General features: G+C 39.9%; 1 protein-coding gene across 4 annotated transcripts in view; it reads left to right on the top strand.

Annotated features, from left to right (window-relative positions):
* Positions 1-20,119, top strand: part of LOC108751296 (MKL/myocardin-like protein 1) — a 207,935-nt gene that overhangs the window by 170,705 nt on the left and 17,111 nt on the right. Inside the window, exon 2 of one of the 4 annotated variants that reach the window (XM_018491396.1) lies at positions 8,490-8,916. The exons of 2 other annotated variants lie outside the window; for them this stretch is intronic. In XM_018491396.1, coding sequence (XP_018346898.1) covers positions 8,826-8,916 — 91 coding nt within the window. In that variant the 5' untranslated portion in view covers positions 8,490-8,825. Of the gene's footprint in view, positions 1-8,385; positions 8,917-20,119 lie in introns of those variants that run through there. One more of the 4 variants, XM_018491397.1, reaches the window with a different exon arrangement.

The raw sequence follows: 20,119 nt of genomic DNA, 5'->3' as shown, positions 1-20,119 counted from the left end.
ACGCCACGCTCTCGTTATGAATGAAAAAAAGAACGGCGCCTGGCAGATTGCGAAGTGCAAATCGAGCGTGCCATCGCGCCTCGCCTCGCCTCGCCTCGCCTCGCCTCGCCACGCCTTGCCGCGTCCAGCTCATTGAGAATTATAGACTTGCCAAGACCGTTGATTTGCTTTGGTCTTTGTGAGGATGACAGCGGTGGCAAAGTGCCGTCGGACGTCGAACACGCCAGGTGTGCTAATTGTATCCGATCGGTGACTCGTGATCTCCTCGCTAGCGTCTCTATAATCCGGAGGGGAGTATCGTCCGTGAGGAAATCGATTTCCATCGTGATAAATTATTTAACGCAACGGCGCGTAATAAAATATCGGGGGAAATCTACCGCCGAGATGTAGCCGCGGTTTAAAATCGGCGAACATTTTTACGGCGTCAACCTCGTTGTGGCTCTGTAGCGCCAAAAAGGTGCCAGTAATAAAAAGCGCGTATTAAAGCTTAGCCCGTGTCCGCGTTTGAGAGGACTCGTTAAAGAGGCACGAAGCGTAAACTCTTCCCACCTCGGCGATCAACACAGGCCAGATAAAATCGGGCCAGAGCGTAGTGGACCTGGCTGGCAGTGCCAAGCGCTCGTACTTTGGATTTGCGTCTCGGGGGGACCAACGATGAACTAATGGTCTGCGATAATTACACGGTGTTCATGTCGACACACGACGTTTTCGATGACGTTTCTCTCGTTTTTTCTTTCCTCCCGGTTTTTCTTTCTTTCTCATTGGACAGTCGCATTCTGACTGAAAACATGGCGCGCATTAATGAAGCGATTCCTATCGGCACTGGTCGAATCTGATAATTAAATCAAGCACCGGTCAGATATTAATTGAATCGCGATCCCTCGGATTCGATCTACCTCGTTTCGCAAACACGTCCGACAGGCCGGAGCTCGTTCGCGACGGCTCATGACGATCCGTCGTGCATGCGCATTTCACCGTCGCGAGATCGTACCGTCGATTGCAGTCGATTTGGTCACTCGTACCTTCCTTCGCCGCGATATTGTTCCGCGGGCCCTTCAGCAAGCGGCCCGTCTTTCGATCTGCGCCGGAGCGTATTAACGGTCTTGTTCAGATAATGGACAGATTCAATAGTCTCCATGACCGTCTGTTCTTCATTCAGTAAATTAATAGCAGAGATATGATCGTGCCAGTCGTCGTATTTGGGATTGTCAGTCATTCACGAAAGCGGGAGTAGTACCGGGGAAAGTAAGAAATATAACGCACCATCAAGATGAAAATATTACGTTTTTGCGTTTAATATTTCATGTGGTCTCATACCTTTTTTATTTCTTTTAATTAATTTTTCTTACACATTGTTCTCTGCATTAATTTTTATTTATGCTACTGTGTATTTTTAATTACAGTTTAAAAACCCCCTCAATTCTTCTTATCATGCTTTATTATCTTATTATGTTGTGATACTTTTTTATCAAACTAACGAAAATCAAATATAGAGTCGAAACATTTTGATTAATAAATTAATTTATTAATTCTTATTTTGCGTAATATCTATTGTTGCTCATTTTTGCCATTATCCTTCTTATCTGATTGTAAAAATATTTTTTATCAAGTTAACGAACTAGAGAATTTCGGAAATATTTTTGAATAAAATTGATTGGAGATTCGTATCGTTAATATTTTATTTTGTTGTTCGCCACGATAGATATTGGATTAGATCGTTACGGAATATTTATTAGAATGTTAGGAGCTCGCTGATTTTAGTCAAACTTCGCCACTAACGTTACTTATAACTCGAGTGGATTTAATTAATTACTCGCACGCCAATGTCTGCTGACACGTTTGATGTTCCGATGACATTCCTTGAATCGTCGTTAATTAGCAGGTAGTAAAGAAGTGTAAGAGATAAATCATGATAAACATTTAAATTCGCGTTATTTAACACTGTACGTTTTGCTTAACGCCAACCGTTTGCTTACCAACCGTTCGGAGGAAATGTTTTGTTGCATAATGGTATTTGACTTTAGATAATGTATCTATTAAAAATCGAAAAGATTAGGATGAATTATATTAGGATAGATTAGGATAAATTTTATTGAATAATATGTAGTAATTAATCTGTTAATAGCTCAAATACGTAAACAATTGGACAGTAAAAGTTAAATAGCAAAAGTTTATTTTGTACTTTGCAAAAGCACTCGTTACTTAATGTCTACGTTACAAATATTTAGGAATGTATGTAAAAATTTATGTAGACATAGATGTAAAAATAATTTTGTTGGATCAATCAAAATAATTATGTAAGAGACTCAAGCAATGATAAACGATGCTGTAAAAAGTTTGGTATTCTAGCGACCAGCGTAAGTGTTCTACATAATTATTTTGATGGTCCAATAAAAATATTTTCAGATCTATTTCTAGCTGAATTTTTAGATACTTTGATAGAACAGGTTTTTCCGTATTTCTCGGCAATTTTTAACTTTTTATCAGAGAAACCGAAACTTTTCACATATTTCGTATTTTGGTTTCGTGAGAATCTTATTGTACAAATATCAATCGTTTCGAAAACAAAAAAAAAGTCGAAAGACAAAGATGTCGCACGAAAGGAACGCACTTCGTGCGACAAACAAATATTCAGAAATGTCTTATAATTAATTCGGAGCATTACGTCGTTCATCGGAAAAGCCTGAGACGTATTAATCGGCAATTAAAGTCCTGTCGTAAAAAGATATTACGGCCATGGTTATGCGATATCGATATAAAATCGACGTCAATATCGACAGTTAAAAATATCACAAATCGTGATTCGGTTTCACTGGCTCATTCAGATCCGCGTCTCTCGCCTCACGCGAATAAATTCGTGCGAGAGGGGCCGTATAGTGAAAGATCATGAAGATCGGCGCGACCAGATAAGAATCGACGGTACTCCGGGGGCTGATGGGTCCGTGACGACGAAAAGACTCTTTGGAAATGCGTGTCGAGGCCGCCGCCTCGTGGGAGGGGCCCCCCGACTATTTCTCTCTCCGGTGCAGGGGGTCCATTCCCTGATTTCTCTTTCGCAACCCTCTTCATGGGGCCGTAACCAACATACCACAGCCTCTTGTTTATCGGAAAGCACTCGAGTCGTCATACAATAAAAACGTCTCGTAAATTAGCGCCCGGCGACTGTCACGACGCTTGAAAGCCGCCTTCGTCTTACGGTTGAAATTAATGCGCGCGAATAACACTAAAGATATTGACGATTTAATACTATTATCTGTACTCACTCGATATCTGACGTATCTTCTTAATTTAGATTGGCAATAACCATTTGAAAGTTGGCAAATTTTATTGCAATCACGCTTTATGCTCACTTGCTTTTCTTCTTATACATCGCTTGAATACATTCCTTTATCATTAATTTGCTTTCTTATAATCTTCAGATCTTATTCACGTTTATTTATTTTTATTTAAGTTGTATTATTTTCTCTTCTTAATTTAGATTAGCGATAACGGTTTAAAATTGCAAAAAATTGCAAATTTCACATTATATTTATAATTATGCTTTACACTTGTTTTGCTTCATTTATATCTTATCTCAAGTATTTCTTTATTATTACAATAATTTGTTTTTTACCATTTTATTATTCATTTTTTTATTTATTTTACTTGAGCTTTATTTTTCCGGTAATTACGTTTATGTTACCTTATTACTGCAAATGGAAAGCGGCATTTTCTATTACTGAAACTAGCAAAGAAACGGTACTTCTCTCTCAGTAGTCGTTTTTCCCTAACTAGGTATTCAGCTAAATATCCGGCGACGGCATAAAAACGAAAAATAATAGAACGCGCGAGGTTAAACGAGGTTCACCATGGCGGCAAGGTACGCTCCTCATCTAGATCTGCCACGTTAATTTCGTAACTTGATACGTCATTAAAGTAACAAATTGCACTATTAACCTGGCCACGGTTAATTAGGAGAGGCGTTATAAATGGCAGAAAAGCTTCGCGAATTAATCAATGCTCGATCGGGCGTGATCGCTAGCTACGCATCGTTTCTTCCGCCCCATCGTTCTCTTCTTTTTCTTCGTTTGCTTCCATCCGTCCCTTAATAATCATAAGCGCAATAAATAGGTTGAAAATGGAGATGAAATAATTTTGTGGACCAACCCGCGGGAGTGTAACATTAACGAATGGCCGGCGGCAACGAGCGCATTATGATAGTAATTACGCTAATTACACGGCGTGTACCGCCTGGCTAAGGTAAAGGTAGCCCGATAAACTTGATTATAATGACATAATTTCGCTCTAGAATGAGTTAATTCGACGACATTACCGCGATTTTGACAGTTACGTATAAAAAAAGCTCGAGGAAATTCGATAATATTTTGCACATGATATTACAGAAAACAGTAACTGTAATATTAATTTATACACGAAAAGGACGGTTTTGTTAAAGTATCTCAAAATATAGCTAAGTACAGATCTGAAAATAAATTTATTGGACCATCAAAATAATTATGTAGGACGATCCACCTTGTTGCAACTGGAATGTTTTGCAGCATTGAGATTTCTATATAATTATTTTGATATCCAACAAAATTATTTTTAGATTTATATCTAAATTTTTAAAAAAACTATTTCAACACCAATTTTTTTCTAAATGTCGAGTAATTTTTACACCCAAGCATTTTTTTCGAAAATATTACGTCAGTTCCGTGTATGATGACCTTTTTCCCCGAATATTAAATCTTTTTTTTTTTTTCTTTTTTTTTAAAGCGGTCGTTCGAATTAATTACTCGGTACCGTAATTAAGAAGAACTTTACATAATGATCGAATAGTATGGGTGTAACGGTGCACAGAGGAATATTACGCGTGGGCGGTTATTTAGTGTGTGGACAGTACGGAGCCGTCTTTAATAATTTCGGCGTTAATTAAATGCCAATGCGTGGGTGCCGGACCAAGTCCGCCGGAGGATCCGACTTGGTTTTGTCAACTTTCACTGCGGCTCTTCCACCACCGATCCGCGTCTACCGGGACTGCGCGTCTTTATGACCTTCTCCGTTACACTAGTACGTTAAATGGCATCGCGACGATCATCGTGTGCATACAGTGGCAAATTAAATTTCACCTCGCGCATCAGTACCGTGTTAATCGCTTAATAATTCCTCGTGCCGGTCCGATATCAATTTGTTGACCGGGAATTACATCGAAGGTTCGGTACTTACCAATTACACGATATTATTACAATTTTGCAGTTTACCGATCGATCGATAAATGTATGTGCACCTTCACGGCAGAGATTTCACTTATCAGAGGACCGTTTCGGCGCGACGCAACCATGTTTAAAACTGGCAATGAACGATCGACGCAGAACCGGGCAGAAATATTCAAAAACTTATTCACCGGCGGTGAAATATTTTTTGTCTCGCTTTCACCTCTCTCAATTTTTCTCAATGAGAAGCCGTGCGGAGAACGCTCTGCCTCTCACGTTTTCGAAAGTTACGCGACGCCCGCCCGCCTGTCCGCCGCGCCGGTCCGCTCGGCTCTTTTCACGTTGCCGGTAATTTTACCGTAATTTACGACGACGGAATGAATCCTCGCCCACGCGCCGAGCAAGGAACGAACGCACAAGAACGAGTTCGCGGCTCGGGCCCGTCGCCTCGATTCTATTAATTCGATACGATTAGGCTGTACGACTGCCCACGATTCTTCGCGCTAATTGCCCCGAGGAGGGCTAACCCCGATGAAGAGCGGTAAGGGGTTATCAAGGGGATTAATTAAATTGAATCAAGCTTAATTAGCCGTGACCGCTCGTGACTCCTCGAGGTGCGACGCGGTTCGCCTAGAGCGCAGTAAAATGACAAACGGGACGAAAAGTTCAACGATAAATTGAATATTTGCCACGCCTGCCATTAATCCTCCCGCCTCCCGCGTGAGGAGAAACATGCTTAAGTTGAGGGGAGACGAGTAGTATCCGAATAATTCGTGTAAACTGAAGGAATTTTTTGCGTAGAAAATATTAAAATTCAGCTAAGATGGGGTAAATATTGCTTTGAAATTACTGCAGTCAACCTTATGTAATTATCTAATTAAAGTTATCTAATTAAATATATGTAAAGCATTGCTGGATAATTGATTGTATTATATTTTTGTGTAACACTCTTACAGAAATCTATAATGAAAGAAATTATTAATTATTAATTATTTTGAGAGAGTATTAAACACATTGCTGTTCAATATATGTATATAGCACTCCAAATCAGAGTAATTAATTACTTAATCAACTAGAATTCCAATAAATTTAACCAGAAATTTCTGACTCGTCCATTTTCAACCAGAATTTTTTTTCAATGTACCGTCTTTCAGCAATAAATTAATCGTATTTATTAGCAGTATTTTCTGTAAGAATACATAACGACCGGATAATGCATGTAAATTGAGGAAACTTTTTGCTTTGGAAATATAGACTACAATTCAACTAAGACGAGATAAATCTTGTTTTAAAATTAGCATAGGTAATCTTACGGAATACTGATCGACTCCCGCGTAACGCAGTGCGTTAACAATCTTTTTTAACTGACTTATTTCGCGCTCGTGTCATCGTGCACGACGATACAGATCTCTCAACTGTGATTCATATAAATTACGAAAGAACATAATGCTCGCGTAACAAGCAATCCAAGGTGTTAACAAACACGCGACGTGTCATTCGGTTAGTGTGACATGGGTGGGACGCGACCCATACGCGTGTCCCGACTCGAGAGAATTGTCCATTAAAACGTTTAATGTCATCATAGCAACATATATTGTATAATCATAATTCATTTCCCCGAACCGTAATATCGAAGCGATATGCAAATGAAGATGATCTAACTAATAAAAAAAAATATATATATATATATAAATATGTCGCGCCACGTCAACGTTGCGGTCAGAAAGACTCGCGTGCGCGCACGTGTGACTGCTGACACATTAAACGACGATCAACAGATCGAACGTGAAATCATGTCCTCGAGAGTATTGTGTATCCGAGCCTCTTGTCGCAGAGAAAACGGGCGTGAAATTCGGACCGCGCGCGGTGCAAAGAGCAATTGAGACGAGAACGTGGGTGAAAGCGTTACGTCATGAGGGACGATTGTTCAAAAATGTGCGTGATTAAGGACTAACTAAACTGCTGTGTAAATCTCGATGTCGCAGTAAGTTTCAAAGCGCAGCGTGCGATTTCACAGAGGCTGGACCAACGGAAGGTATCGATCATGTAAAAGCCAATGGGCGTTGCGAGGTGTTGAACTGAGATTATCCCTTCGAAGCTGACGTTATTTGTAATACAATTATACTGACATTGGATCTGTGCGACACATTTAATTTATGTTGAGACACTTATTAATTTCAAGAAAATTTATTACTTTCGAAATGACGTAACTTGTATAAGAAAGAATGAAGAACTAAGTCTATTTTAATAACAATAATTTAAAGAACCTCATAATAATTATACGAAAAATAATCGGGTCTCAGAAAAAAATAAACTAGGTTTTTAAATTTATACAATGTCTTACAATATGGTGAACAAATATGTGATAAACACAAGGTGCAATAATAATATTAGTTTTTGAGCTATGGTGTCAAAGATGTAAAACTTGTGTTCGTACAGCACATTTGATACATCACAGTTTCATTATTGAGCCTTGTGTCAATAATATTTTTTGTTTATTTCGTGTTATAAGCTAGATTATATGTGAAAACTAATCATCTCTCATTTCATCGAGATTCAATTTTTCATACGATTAATAGGGGGTCGTTTGGAGATGTGACCACAAAAAATATAATTAGATCCATTAGACTCGCCGTCAGCTCCGCAGGGATATAATTGAGTGGATTTAATAGATTCCACCGTCAGCTGCGAAGAATTAATCCCTTAGTACATATGATTGGATCATTCATGTCCTGCGCATTTCTTTTCTTTGAAATACGAAGAGCACCTGGTTAAATAATGATCTCTATCCTTTTCTTCCTTTTTAATACATAACTTTACAAATAACTTTACAAATACTGTCTAATGATGTTAAAGTATATGTAAGACTTCAAGTATATATAACACTTAATGATTTGTTAATACTTGCGTACTGAGAAAATAGACGAACCGGAAGATTCCGATTATATCAATCAGAATTCATCATTTGGTTCTTAACTAGAATTCTGATAGATTTAATCAAAAAAATTCCGATTCATTCATTTTTAACTAGAATCTCGATTAATCCAACCAGACATTTTTGTAGAAGTAATGAAAATTAACTCGAACGACCCATCATAAAATGGATAAAATCATCACGTGTACTAAGACTTAAGAGACAACACTTCTTCATTATGTGAAAATCATATTTAGAAATTTCAAGATTATCGCTTCGTCAAATGCCTCGCAACACTCGGCGCACAGAGTGTCGATCGTGAACGAGTTAGCGGTTCCTTCTCGTTACAATCGACACTCAACCGGCATGAATCGTCGTTGCAGGAACCGATAAACGCAGGAGCATCGTTCATCGTTTCGAGGGATGGACCGAGAATAATCGTTTCTCATCAGCCATAACGAAACAATCCGCGAGTTCCGTGATAAACGCGCGACTCGCGTAAAAAAAAGGAGTTATCTGCACGCGTTGTCCGTCCTCGTCTTGTTTCTTCTGGAGAATTGTGTTTCGTGAAAAATGTGGGACGAGGATGTTCAACAGAGAATGACTCGCACGGGCAGCTCGTGAGGTGTTGAACGCCGCGATATACGTCCTGCCGCGTATGATAAGACGGAAATATAATTTAGCGTACGTATACAAGCAGCACCACGTATACAAGCACCATGGTTACCCTGGACACCGAGCAGAAGCCCGAGAGGCAGCACTGCGGCCGACGTATGTGCGCCATTTGCAGACGCATCAAACGAGATAAAGGTAATGAATGACACGATTTTTATCTTAATGCCGCATCATGTCGCGAGCGTTTAGTGCGGCGGTTTCACCCTGCGAAGTGATATCTCTCTGGAGGCGCATTTCACGCCTTTCCTCGCGTCTCTTCTTTTGCCCATCTTCCGTGCGCAACGTGCATAATTGGGACCCGCGAGATCCTCTGAGGATGACCCGTGAGACGGGAAATAAAAACCAGACGATAAGGCCGCTTTAAGCGTACGCCGTTTTAAAAACGGCCCTCGTTATCCATCTGACCTGTTACCATCGACGACAACCCGGCGGACAATTCCGCGCTCGTTCCGCACGGAATTTTAAGAGCCGTTATTAAGGCGGTTAATTATTTTTTTTCCCTTGCGCAATAATTCATAGCGTGCGTTGCATAAAGGCGAGCAGCACCGGCCAGGGAGTGGGAATGAAACGCGTGACAGAACGTTTCGCGCAATTTATATAACGAAGGAGACCCCGAGTATTGTAGATGGAGGAAGGAGAGAGACTCCCTTCTCCTCTTTCTCTCTCTCTCTCTCTCTCTCTTCTCTCTCCTTCCGATCTTTGGTTATTACTTTCCGCGTTGAATTGTGCGTTCACCTGTCACCGCTCGCGGTATAATTGCGCGCGACGAACGCGTCCCGATGAAATACGACCGGCAAAAATAACGCAGGACCGGACGGCATTCGAGGAATCCACGGATGACAGCATCCGACGACGTCCTCGCGACGTCGTCGCTTTATTTTTACGTGACAAAAAAATCTGCCGTTTTACATTAACAGGCTGCGTGAAAAGGCAATGCCGTTATTACGTAAAAATGTGTATTGATGGTCGAAGGAATTAATTAGGTTCTGTCGGAGCGCAGCGACTGTTATTATCATTATTATTATTATTATCATCATATTTAATTGCGTTCACTGTTTCTCTCTCTCTCTCTCTCTCTCTCTCTCTCTCTCTCTCTCTCTCTCTCTCTCTCACTTTGCAAAGGGGAAATCGGGAAGAGGAGACGACAGGACGCTTACGCGCTTACACGCATTACGCAGTTACGAATGTATATCGACGCGATTCGAAACTGGTTCGTCCTCCTTCGTTGTCCTCCTCTCTTTGCCGTTGCGTACGTTCTCGTTTCATGCAAATCACTCGTTAGTCGAAACACCTGAAATTCCCGTGTGGGACGCGTACATTGTCTCTCTCTCTCTCTCCCTCTCTCTCTCTCTCTCCCTCTCTCTCTCTCTCTTTTTCTCTCGGTGCGCACTTCGAGCCCCATGGATTATTCATCCCCGTGGCGTATTCGTGTTAAGGTGACAGACTGACTGACGGACTGACGGAGGAAGGAAGCGAAGGTACGAAGGGAGGTACTCTCTTGCGCCTCAGGGTAATGGCTGTCCGTCTTGTTCGATCTGTCAGTACGAGAGAATCTCCCAGCGGATAAATGGCGCGAACGTTGAAAACTCGATCCTGTAGTTATAATTATTTTCCACCCGAGAGAAATAAATTCTATTTCTAGAAGGCGAGTTAACGGAGCTAATCATTTTACAATTTTTTTATGCTCATTTTCCGATATATTTTCCATATATTCTAAAAATTGACGGTCGATTTACCCCGAAATAACTAAATCAACTAAATGGTTTTTAAATAAACAATCATCTAGGATGTTTTTAAATTCCAAATGAAAATCAGTATTATTCATTACATTATTGTATGTAATTAATGTATTATTGATCGCTCTACAATTTATTGGCATTTGAGATTATTATATATAGGTATAGATTTTCGAGATATTTTCTGAAAAATGTAAGAAGAAATAAAAAATAGGTAAGAGTTTCTTAGTAAAAAAAAAATTACTACGGCTGAGCTTTATTTTTTGTTGCTAGGATGCAAAAATCATCCCAGGTAACTCTATTCCCGGATTAAATATTATATTAAAAAGTTACTGTGTGATTAAGGATGTATCAATATTTATATTTAACAATACAATTTTATAGTTTAAACATTTTCTCATTTTACCTTAATTATTTTTAAAAAATATGTCTACTTCTTTTTGAAATAATTTTTTATTCAGGTTCTAAATTGCCGTCAAATTTTTGGTATTATACTTTCAAGTATAGAAAAAATCTGTAATTTCTTAATTTAAAATACATGTATTATAATAAAAAATACATGTAATACATCCTTAAATTTATCAACACTGATCGTTGAATTGTTCAGTGACAATTACAATAGAACAGAAGTAAGTAGTCGCGAGTCAAGCGACCTGAAACCTTCTCGCAACATTCGCGCCGAGGAAGGATCCCTCGAAGGCGTGAAAGGGCGCTTACGAAATCGCGCGAGCATGAATGAAGAAACGAACGGCTGCGCGGTTTCATTCATCCGCGACGCGCACGCAACCAGTGTAATCGTAGTCGAATGGGCGAGCAAAACGCGTTCGATTTCACGAGCAACCTTGCTCTATGCCTGGGCAGTTATGGCAGGCGCGACTAGGCCGGGAGGTCTCGATTATGATAAAGCGCGTGGGCTCGCCTACGCTCGCCCTTCGCTCGTTCATTCATAAAGTCAACTCTCACCGCGCGCGAATATGTCTTTCGGTGGCTCTCGTGGTTACACTTCGTTGCTCGATGAGGCGTATCGTTCGCCAAGCGATACTATTTCATCGAAATCCAGTTGAAATTCGTCTAGGAAAATAGAAGCGCGTCGGATAAAAAGAACTACAAGATAGCTTCCCTTTGAAAATTCCCTTCGACAACTAATTAATCCTTCAGTGCTACTCTCCCTGGTATAACCAGCTTTTCAAAACAATTGTTTTAACCAAAACTTCTGATTACTTTATATTGCTTACAATTATTATATTGCTTACTACTAAAAATACATTTATTTTCTTGATACTATTGTAGCCCTTAATATTTAGCATTTCGAGTGAACAAAAAATTGTTTTACAATACGTTCACTTTTATGCGAGTTATAAGCAATGGAAGTTGGATTGGATATACCGTACATAATGTAATGGTTGCACCAGCAACAAAACGATAGTGGCACTTTTTGAAAGGTTGAGAGTTTTGAATGACTACGGTGAATTCTACGAGAATTCTACAATATACTGCGAGCTTTCTTTATATTAAACTACAGAAAATTGTGATAAAAAAAGAAGGCATTATATTAACACTTGTTTTTTTTTTATTCTTTCCTATTTGTGATCATAAAATAACATTAATCAGCGAATCCCTGACAAAAAACATTACAGAAGAATATTGTCTAACAATAAGAATCGAAACAATATTTGCGAGATTTCGATAAAAATGTGTCTAATCTAAAAGTCTATCATGTTGACGTAATAAACAGGCAGTAATCCATGTTGGTCTGGCAGAATTGAATTTTGCTCCTCCCTCGCGGCTCGCTCGATCTCTCAGAAGGAGGCGCCGTCTTTGAGAAATGTTCTTCGGGATGAAGCAGGCGACCGATCGCGTTTAACGTATAAGTTCCCTCGCACATAAGCCCCACGGCAGCGTTACACTCCAAGCCGATTGTAAGTTTCCAAATTCTCGGAATCGGCGCGCGATTATGCGACCAGTCTATTTCTAGAAACGAGCCGACGTACGTACTAATTATTTTTTATCATATCGTTTGTGCTATTTGTCTTTGGCGAAGCGGCTGAAATAAGAAGCCAGATAATACAGAGTCGCAGAAGAAGTATCTCGTACGAACTCTCAAAGATATCGCAACCGGGTCTCTCTACAAAACAGACAGAGAGAGAGAGAGAGAGAGAGAGAGAGAGAGAGAGAGAGAGGGAGATAGAAACGAGGATCGTAAAGAGGATAGGCTATGCGATACCTACACCATCCGAGTATCGCAATCGGGTTTTCAGCGAGCGAGAAGGGGGGGGCGTAACAAGAGGGAAACAACGGGGATCATCGTCGGGGATAGAATACGAGGAGGAGGAGAAGGAGGAACGAAGAGGATGGCGCGAAACGCGATGGAGAGAACCAGCTCAGCGTGTCCTGATATCGCGAGCGCGAGTATCTACGGAGAGGCGGAGAAACAATTGGCATTCTGCACGCACGTTTCGATCGAGGGACGAAGGGACGAGGACACGGTGGCAACGATGACGCGAGAGGGGGTTGCGGGGTGGATGCACGGTGGCATGCACCTGTGCATTGCCGCCATATACGACGCGGAGTTATGGCGTTTTTCTCCACGTACGGTCGCCGTACGATATGTGCGCTACGTATACGATCGTATCTCAACCGGCGAAACCAACTCCATTTCTGGAACGGTTCGTGTCCGTCCGTCCGTCCATCCGTTCGTCCGTCCGTCCGTCCGTTCGTTCGTACGTCTGCAGAGCCTGAGCGCGAGCGCGATCTCAGAACCGCCCCGAGAGATAAATTAATTGTCCGCAAAGCGTGTGCGTAACCGCGTGCTCGCGCTCACGCATGCACGCACGTCTGCACGCACGCGGAGAAAAACGCTAAGACGGAAGATGCTCGTGTTTATTAGACACGCTAGATGAGCTTGCTCGACGCCGTTTTTCCGCCAACAACGACTCCCTTTCCGCGGAAACGAGGTCCTCCTCCTCCTCCTCCTCCTCTCCACGCTGAAGAACTGCCGCTTTTTCGTGAGAAATGGCACGGACGCACACTGTCGAACCTCGTTAATGCGCCTTCAACGCGCGAAAAAAGACGGAATGTACATTGGAAATGTGTGTTGTAAAGAGTGCGAAATAAACTTGGGCCGTGTTTCGATGTACTTTGTATTGAAAATCTGAGGTTTACGTACTCTCGAAGTTCTTCGAAGTGGAATTTTATTCTAAAGAACAAAAACTGAGTCAGTCTTGAAAAAGTGTGTGGGCTCAATTTTCAATTTGTAAGAGTGAGAGTCCACTCCAAAGATTTTAGAGAGTAGAAAGTATTTCAGTACAAACAGTATATGTATATCGGAATATAGCAGAGATATATTAGAGAGATCTAATTTACGAGTTGGCGTGTCATCTGGACTCGTTAAACCCCTAAAGAATAGTTTACAGGGTTAAAAATGATTGTTTCCAAAGTTTTCATCAATTCAATGTATGTCTATGTTTTTTAATCATTGCGAAAGGAAATGAAAATAGACTTGACGCTTCGCCTACTAACATAAATTATAATGCCATTATTATTCAGGTCGAATCGATCTCTCCACAGCGATCGCGACTCTCGAATCTTGCGACTCACAGTTCTTGAGAAATATGTACGAAAATATGTAAAAGCCAACATCGTATTAGAAAACAGATCGATATACCCTGTCACGACGTTGTCACATATTTTTCAATGTTGGAAAATTGATGCCAACAAATCGATTGAAGAGACAATTTTATCGGAGACAGAGAGAGAGAGAGAGACGGCCACGTGTCCACTGCTTACCAAAATATCAGTCAGCCAGCCGGCGTGCTCGAGCAAAGTGTCTATGTATCTACCTGGCGTGTGCCTCTTCTCTTCACGGCATAAAGTCGGAACGTAGTTGTGGGTGTAACCAGTTTCCCGTGGGCTTAGCTGTCAAGCCCACGTGGGCCGCCCACGCGGGGCAGATATATTACTACGCCGCAAGAGAAAGAAGACGGCGCACGCGAGCGCGAGCGAGGTTACGAGGGGGGGGGGAGGGGAGTCGAGGAGAGAGAGAGAGAGAGAGAGTGGCAAACCCTTCAGGAATGAGAGATGCGGCTTGCGACACAGGAAACAGTTTCACCTGGAGGGGCGTGCGAGCCTCGCGCAGCATCCAGCACGCCAGCATACGTGAAACTAAACGCGCGCGGACGGACACGTGGGTGGGCGCGCGCGCGCGCGAGTTTGCGATGCGTGCATATCGCTTTCTTGACGACCCGCACTTTCCGTGGCTCCAACGAGAGGCTCGATCATCGGCAAAGGCAGCGTTTTACAGCGTTGACCACTGGGAAAACTGCAGTGCAGCACTAATACCCGTTTTTACCAATGTAGATTAATTTTAATCTCAATTCAACTAACTCTTCATCTTTTCCTAATTCCTAGAATTAAAAAAAGATGGACAGTTGAACCGAGATTAAAATTAAATTACATTGATACGGACAAGAGTACATGAGTACATTTGAATACAAATCAATTCACATTTTAACCCTTTTAATTACATATTCTTTATTGTCAGTCTTATATAATCTTAAAAGGATTAAATTATTCATTAACACTGAAAATATGTAAACTGATTTGCACTCAATTGTACCAATGTTGCACTATAGTTTTCGCAGTAGAAAAACACTATTAAACTCCTGGCACTATTAAACTCCGCGATCATCCAGAACGTCGCTTTGCGAAATTCTACGTAATTCACTCGTTTGGAGAAGATGCAAAATTGCACTGCGATATTCATAACACATCACGAAAACTTGATACGAATAAATAAGTTTTTAATCTTTGATCGACCAAGTTGGACTTTGAAAGCACAATCGATGTTTTAATTGTTCGTTGAATTCTGGTAGATGCTTAAAAATCTACAAAAAAAATAGGTAAACTACAATCCAATTTTTGTGATAGTAAAAACTCACTAAAGGTTTCGCAAGAATTTTCCAGATTTTTGAATAATCTAAAATAATATAAAAATCTACACTGAAACTGAAAGATTCACGTTGCTATCGGAAGGTGGCTGACGTTATATATCTTTACTAGAGAAAAAAAATTAATTGCAGAGCTTTTGAAAATTAAGGCATTTTTTCCCTTGTTAATATTCACAGTTTTGTGCATTCTGAAATGTAACACCTATTTACGGTTAGCCCACCTTTTAAGGGATAATGACGATTGCGCGCGATTGACTCTCTCTTTCCGATCGGTCGGCATCGTGCGCCTGTTCCTATAATAACCCTTTGCGAAATCGCGCGAGACAAAAACATTACATACATCGTGATCGTGCTCGCGATGTGATACAGAGTGGTGTTTGCCTGGCGATTCGTTTCTTGCAATTACTAATTAATATGCCCAGGGGCCAACTTTCCCCCGTAAGAAGTACATCGCGTCTCTCGCTTTTGAACGGTGGCAGGTGTTTATCACGCAAAAACGATTGATTTGCCAGTGTGATAGTCGAAACGCAACGGATGAACGCTTGGAACAATACCGATACTAACACCCATCTTGTTGTCAGTATAGGCATTGTCAAGTATAGGCATTGTCGGCCCACACGCGTGGTAATTATCGTAACACAGATGTCGAACAATTTCTCTCGGTAATTTCTGAACTCCTCCTCCAACCGATTTGTCGCCCTAAACCGCAGTTGAAACCACTAGAGAAAATGTAATTCTCTTGTAACATTTGGGCGATATTATTCAAAGCTCTTAATTAGGGGAGACCTAAAAATCATATAAAAAAAGATTAAATTAAGCACTCGGTACTTCTAACTTTGTTTCCCAATTCTAATAAAATTTCACTATATATTCAATATTGGAAAAATGTCTCTTTACGTCTCGGAAATCAGACTTGATGGAAATATTTTAATGGCAGATTCGAGTTCAGCCTAAAAACAGACTTCATGTGCTTTTGCACAAAATCTTATAAACTAGTGTAATTAATATGTTCCTTAATGTGTGTCACTTAATATTAAGATACAGCCTCTCCTACTTACGTTCATGAAAAATCACTGTAATTACAAATTACAAGAAACAGCTTGTTAATAAACATTTATTTTGCATCTGCAATGTCAATTAAAGTTTCTCAAAAACATGTCTCGGGCTTATGACATTAATTGTGCGATGAAGATGAGGATCGTGAAATATCGGGAGTAATGGCGAAACTTTACAAGCTTGAAGTACGATGCAACGCGCCAGACGTCCATTCGGCACCTCGTGCGTCGTCGTCGTTTTCCAAGCAGAGCGAAAAAAAGGAATACGATATCAAGGAAAAAGAATAAAAAGATTCAAACAGGAAAAGAGAAAAATCACAAGCTCAACGCATTTATGTTGAAAACATTTTAATTTACATACAATGTAAAACGTGTGGGATATCTGATTTATTTAAAGAGATTTTTGACGCTGCAATTTTTATAAGATTTTTTTTTTTTTTTTTTTTTAACAAACTTGCATCATTTTCTAGACAAATGCTCTATGCAGAAAAGTGCGAAATAACGGCTTATTCGTTAAAGTATCGTAATTTTTTCGTCAAATGCAATGCAAATCTTCGCGGCATCCGCTCTGCAAAAAGAAAAAAATAAAACGAGAACAGCGAAAAATGCGGCCGTTGAAGAAAAACAGCGGAAGAGGAGAAAAAAAGGTAGAAGATGTTGTGGGAGGAGATTGCGAATAGGATGGGAAAAACGCGAAAGAGGAAAAAGGGATGCGACCTTCTTGTCGATTGATATAACGCCCCGATTTGCGTAATATATTCCGCCGTAAAGCTCCCGGTGATTTATCCCGGTAAATAAATAGATTTCGGTGTTGTTAACCCCGTTTTTAGGAGGAACATCGCGCGCACGCGTCTCTCTCATCCTGCGTCCTCCTGGCTTGCGTGGTGCAACGTTCGATGCGTGGGTCGTGGGAGGTGGAGGGCGGGAAGAAACGCGCTCGCGCGCGATTAAAAATACTGGTTTCCTCTCCTCTGAGGTGGCGGGGGACGAGGAGGCGAGAAATGGAGAGGGAATCGTGATATTTAAGAATTTCGAGCAGAATTTACGAGCGCCAGACGGTCGACTCGGTATATCCTCTCTCTTTCTTTCAGAGCGAGCGACATAGTAAATGGTACAGATACGGCGAGATGTCGGATAGACCGATTTCTAGCGAGCTGACTCCGGAATTTTTTACACGCCCTTCGCACGCGATGATCGCTCGATCCGGGACTCGCGCATTCCCATATTAAACGCGGAATATGCAGATAAGCCAAAGGCTCGTGGAATCGTCTGAGAAGTCTTATATTTCAAAATAAATTAAATTTATTCTTCAGAATAATTCAGAATATTTCTGAAATGGTTTTGAGCAATACGCGACGCACATATCACGTAGTATAGAAGCAGATCTTGAAAGAAATCTCTGTGTGGCAATTAACCTCCCCGGAGCTGACATCAAAATCTGTAACATAGTTATTGGCGCTGAATCTGCAAGACTCATTTAATTTATATTATTCTTTACAGGACGGGAAAGCCATTATAATGGCACTGAAACAGTATCATATTTTGAGATAAGAAATTATTATAAAAATAATGAATTATAACAAATCTACTCGAAAAAAGAGTAAGATTTAAAAAATAAATCCGTTCTTTAAGTGTTAATTAAAGGCACACTATATTTAATAAATATTTTTTAGCGTAATTAATTTCAAAGAATCGAAATAACATAATTTGTATAAATAAATTAATATTAATAAGTAGATTTTAATAAGAATTATCTAAATTTGCAGATGTAACAAATAAAGAAAATTAAATTGTGACAAAGAGATTTAAATGATAATTAACTGTAAGAATTCAATAGAGAGAGATCCATTATCAGCTCCGAAAGGTTAACATGTAGCAATTAGAATTGCAGGAAATTATTTCAAATAGCATAATCATTTGTTACCATGCGATTGTATCGAAATGCACGATACATAATTATAAGAGAAAAATTAAGCCAATGACAATAAATTAAATAACAAAAAGAATCCAGGTCAAAACAAATCTTCGGGCTTGATAATATTTATATTTAAATTTGCAAACAGATTTTCCAGTTCTATAAAAAAAATTACGCGCTGATTCAATTTGTCAGATTTGAAACGCAATCATAAGCTGAAAAAGCTGAAAAAACATTAAATTACACAATAACGCAAATTACATCGATGATCAATTTAATAATGATGCTAATAGGCATCATAAAACACTGCAAACTTATTGCGAAAAATATCACCTCAGCATTAACACGTAATACGCGATGTAAATATTAATACCTGCGAAGAAATAATTGTTTTATTTTAAATTCTCCCATGCAATTCTAAACTACACATCCAAATAATTCCTACAATATTTTTTATTAAGTATTTCATTGTCGTGTTTCCAAAAAAAAAAAAATTTTAAGTCGGTGCATCCCATATTCTTCAAAAGAAACGATACATTTACTCGCGATAGGCACGATGCTGATGACCAACAAAGATAAAGCCGATTTGCGCATCAAGGATAAATCGATCGTTAAATGCGCATAGAACTCAAAGTGCAACGTGTCGCGCTCGACGCGCGGGGATCTCGTAATAATAAAGACAAGGGAAAAATGTAAATACGCGCGTCATTATTGCTCCTCGAGGGGGACATTACGAAAGAAACAAGTGCGCACGTCGATTAGAAGGCGTAGCCGGTAGGCGGAGCGTGCCGAAGCCGTGTTAAACTTACATAGAGCGCTAATATATACGAAGCGGACGCACGCGAGTTCTATAAGTCACTTATAAGTACACACATGCGTGCGTTTGTATGCGTATCGCACGATCGGCGCATTTAAACGGCGTCCCTCCCGGCTACCGCGCGCCGCAAAACGATCCATGGCCGCGCGGCTGGAACAGCTGGAGGAACGTAGGCGCTGCTCCCCGACGTGAAAACGTGAAATAAATAGCACCCTGATTATCCCATTAAGCGAATTAACTAGCGGGGTAATTATAAGCATATTACACGCCTCTCCTCCCTCTCATTACGATTGCGAAGATACACGAGTTTGCACCGGGCGTTCGTAATTTGTTAAGGATAGAATAATTGCCGTGCGCGTTAATTTGCTTGTTGCGTGTATTGTTGCTGATATGAATTTAAGATGATTAATAATTAATTATATATATATATATAACTGCGGTAATGTTTGTAGCAATGGACATAATATAATTCGATATGAAAATTATTTGTTGGTAATATCACGCAATGTTACAGTATTGTCATACCGTATTTCTGTCTGTTTCTACCGTCCTTTATCATTACTTTCAATTCTTCCTTTAGTTTAACACTATTACTTTAATATTTTGCTGTAGAATTTTATTTCTTTCCAAAGAAACTTATTTTAATTGTTCTTATGTTATTACAATTTTATCATATAATATTTCATATTATCATGTTGCATTTCTCCGTTTCTTCCTTTTTTTATCATTATTTCATTATTTAATTAAATTTCAATTCTTTTCACATTTAACATATTTTAATATTTTCTGTATAGTTTTGATTATTCCCGAAAAAACTTTTTTTAACTATTCTTTCATTATCTATTATTATTATTATTATTATACAATTA

This window comes from Trachymyrmex septentrionalis, unplaced genomic scaffold, assembly GCF_001594115.1.
Source record: "Trachymyrmex septentrionalis isolate Tsep2-gDNA-1 unplaced genomic scaffold, Tsep1.0 scaffold43, whole genome shotgun sequence".
NCBI classification, from domain to species: Eukaryota; Metazoa; Arthropoda; class Insecta; order Hymenoptera; family Formicidae; genus Trachymyrmex; species Trachymyrmex septentrionalis.
This window is presented reverse-complemented; position numbering and strand designations above follow the sequence as displayed.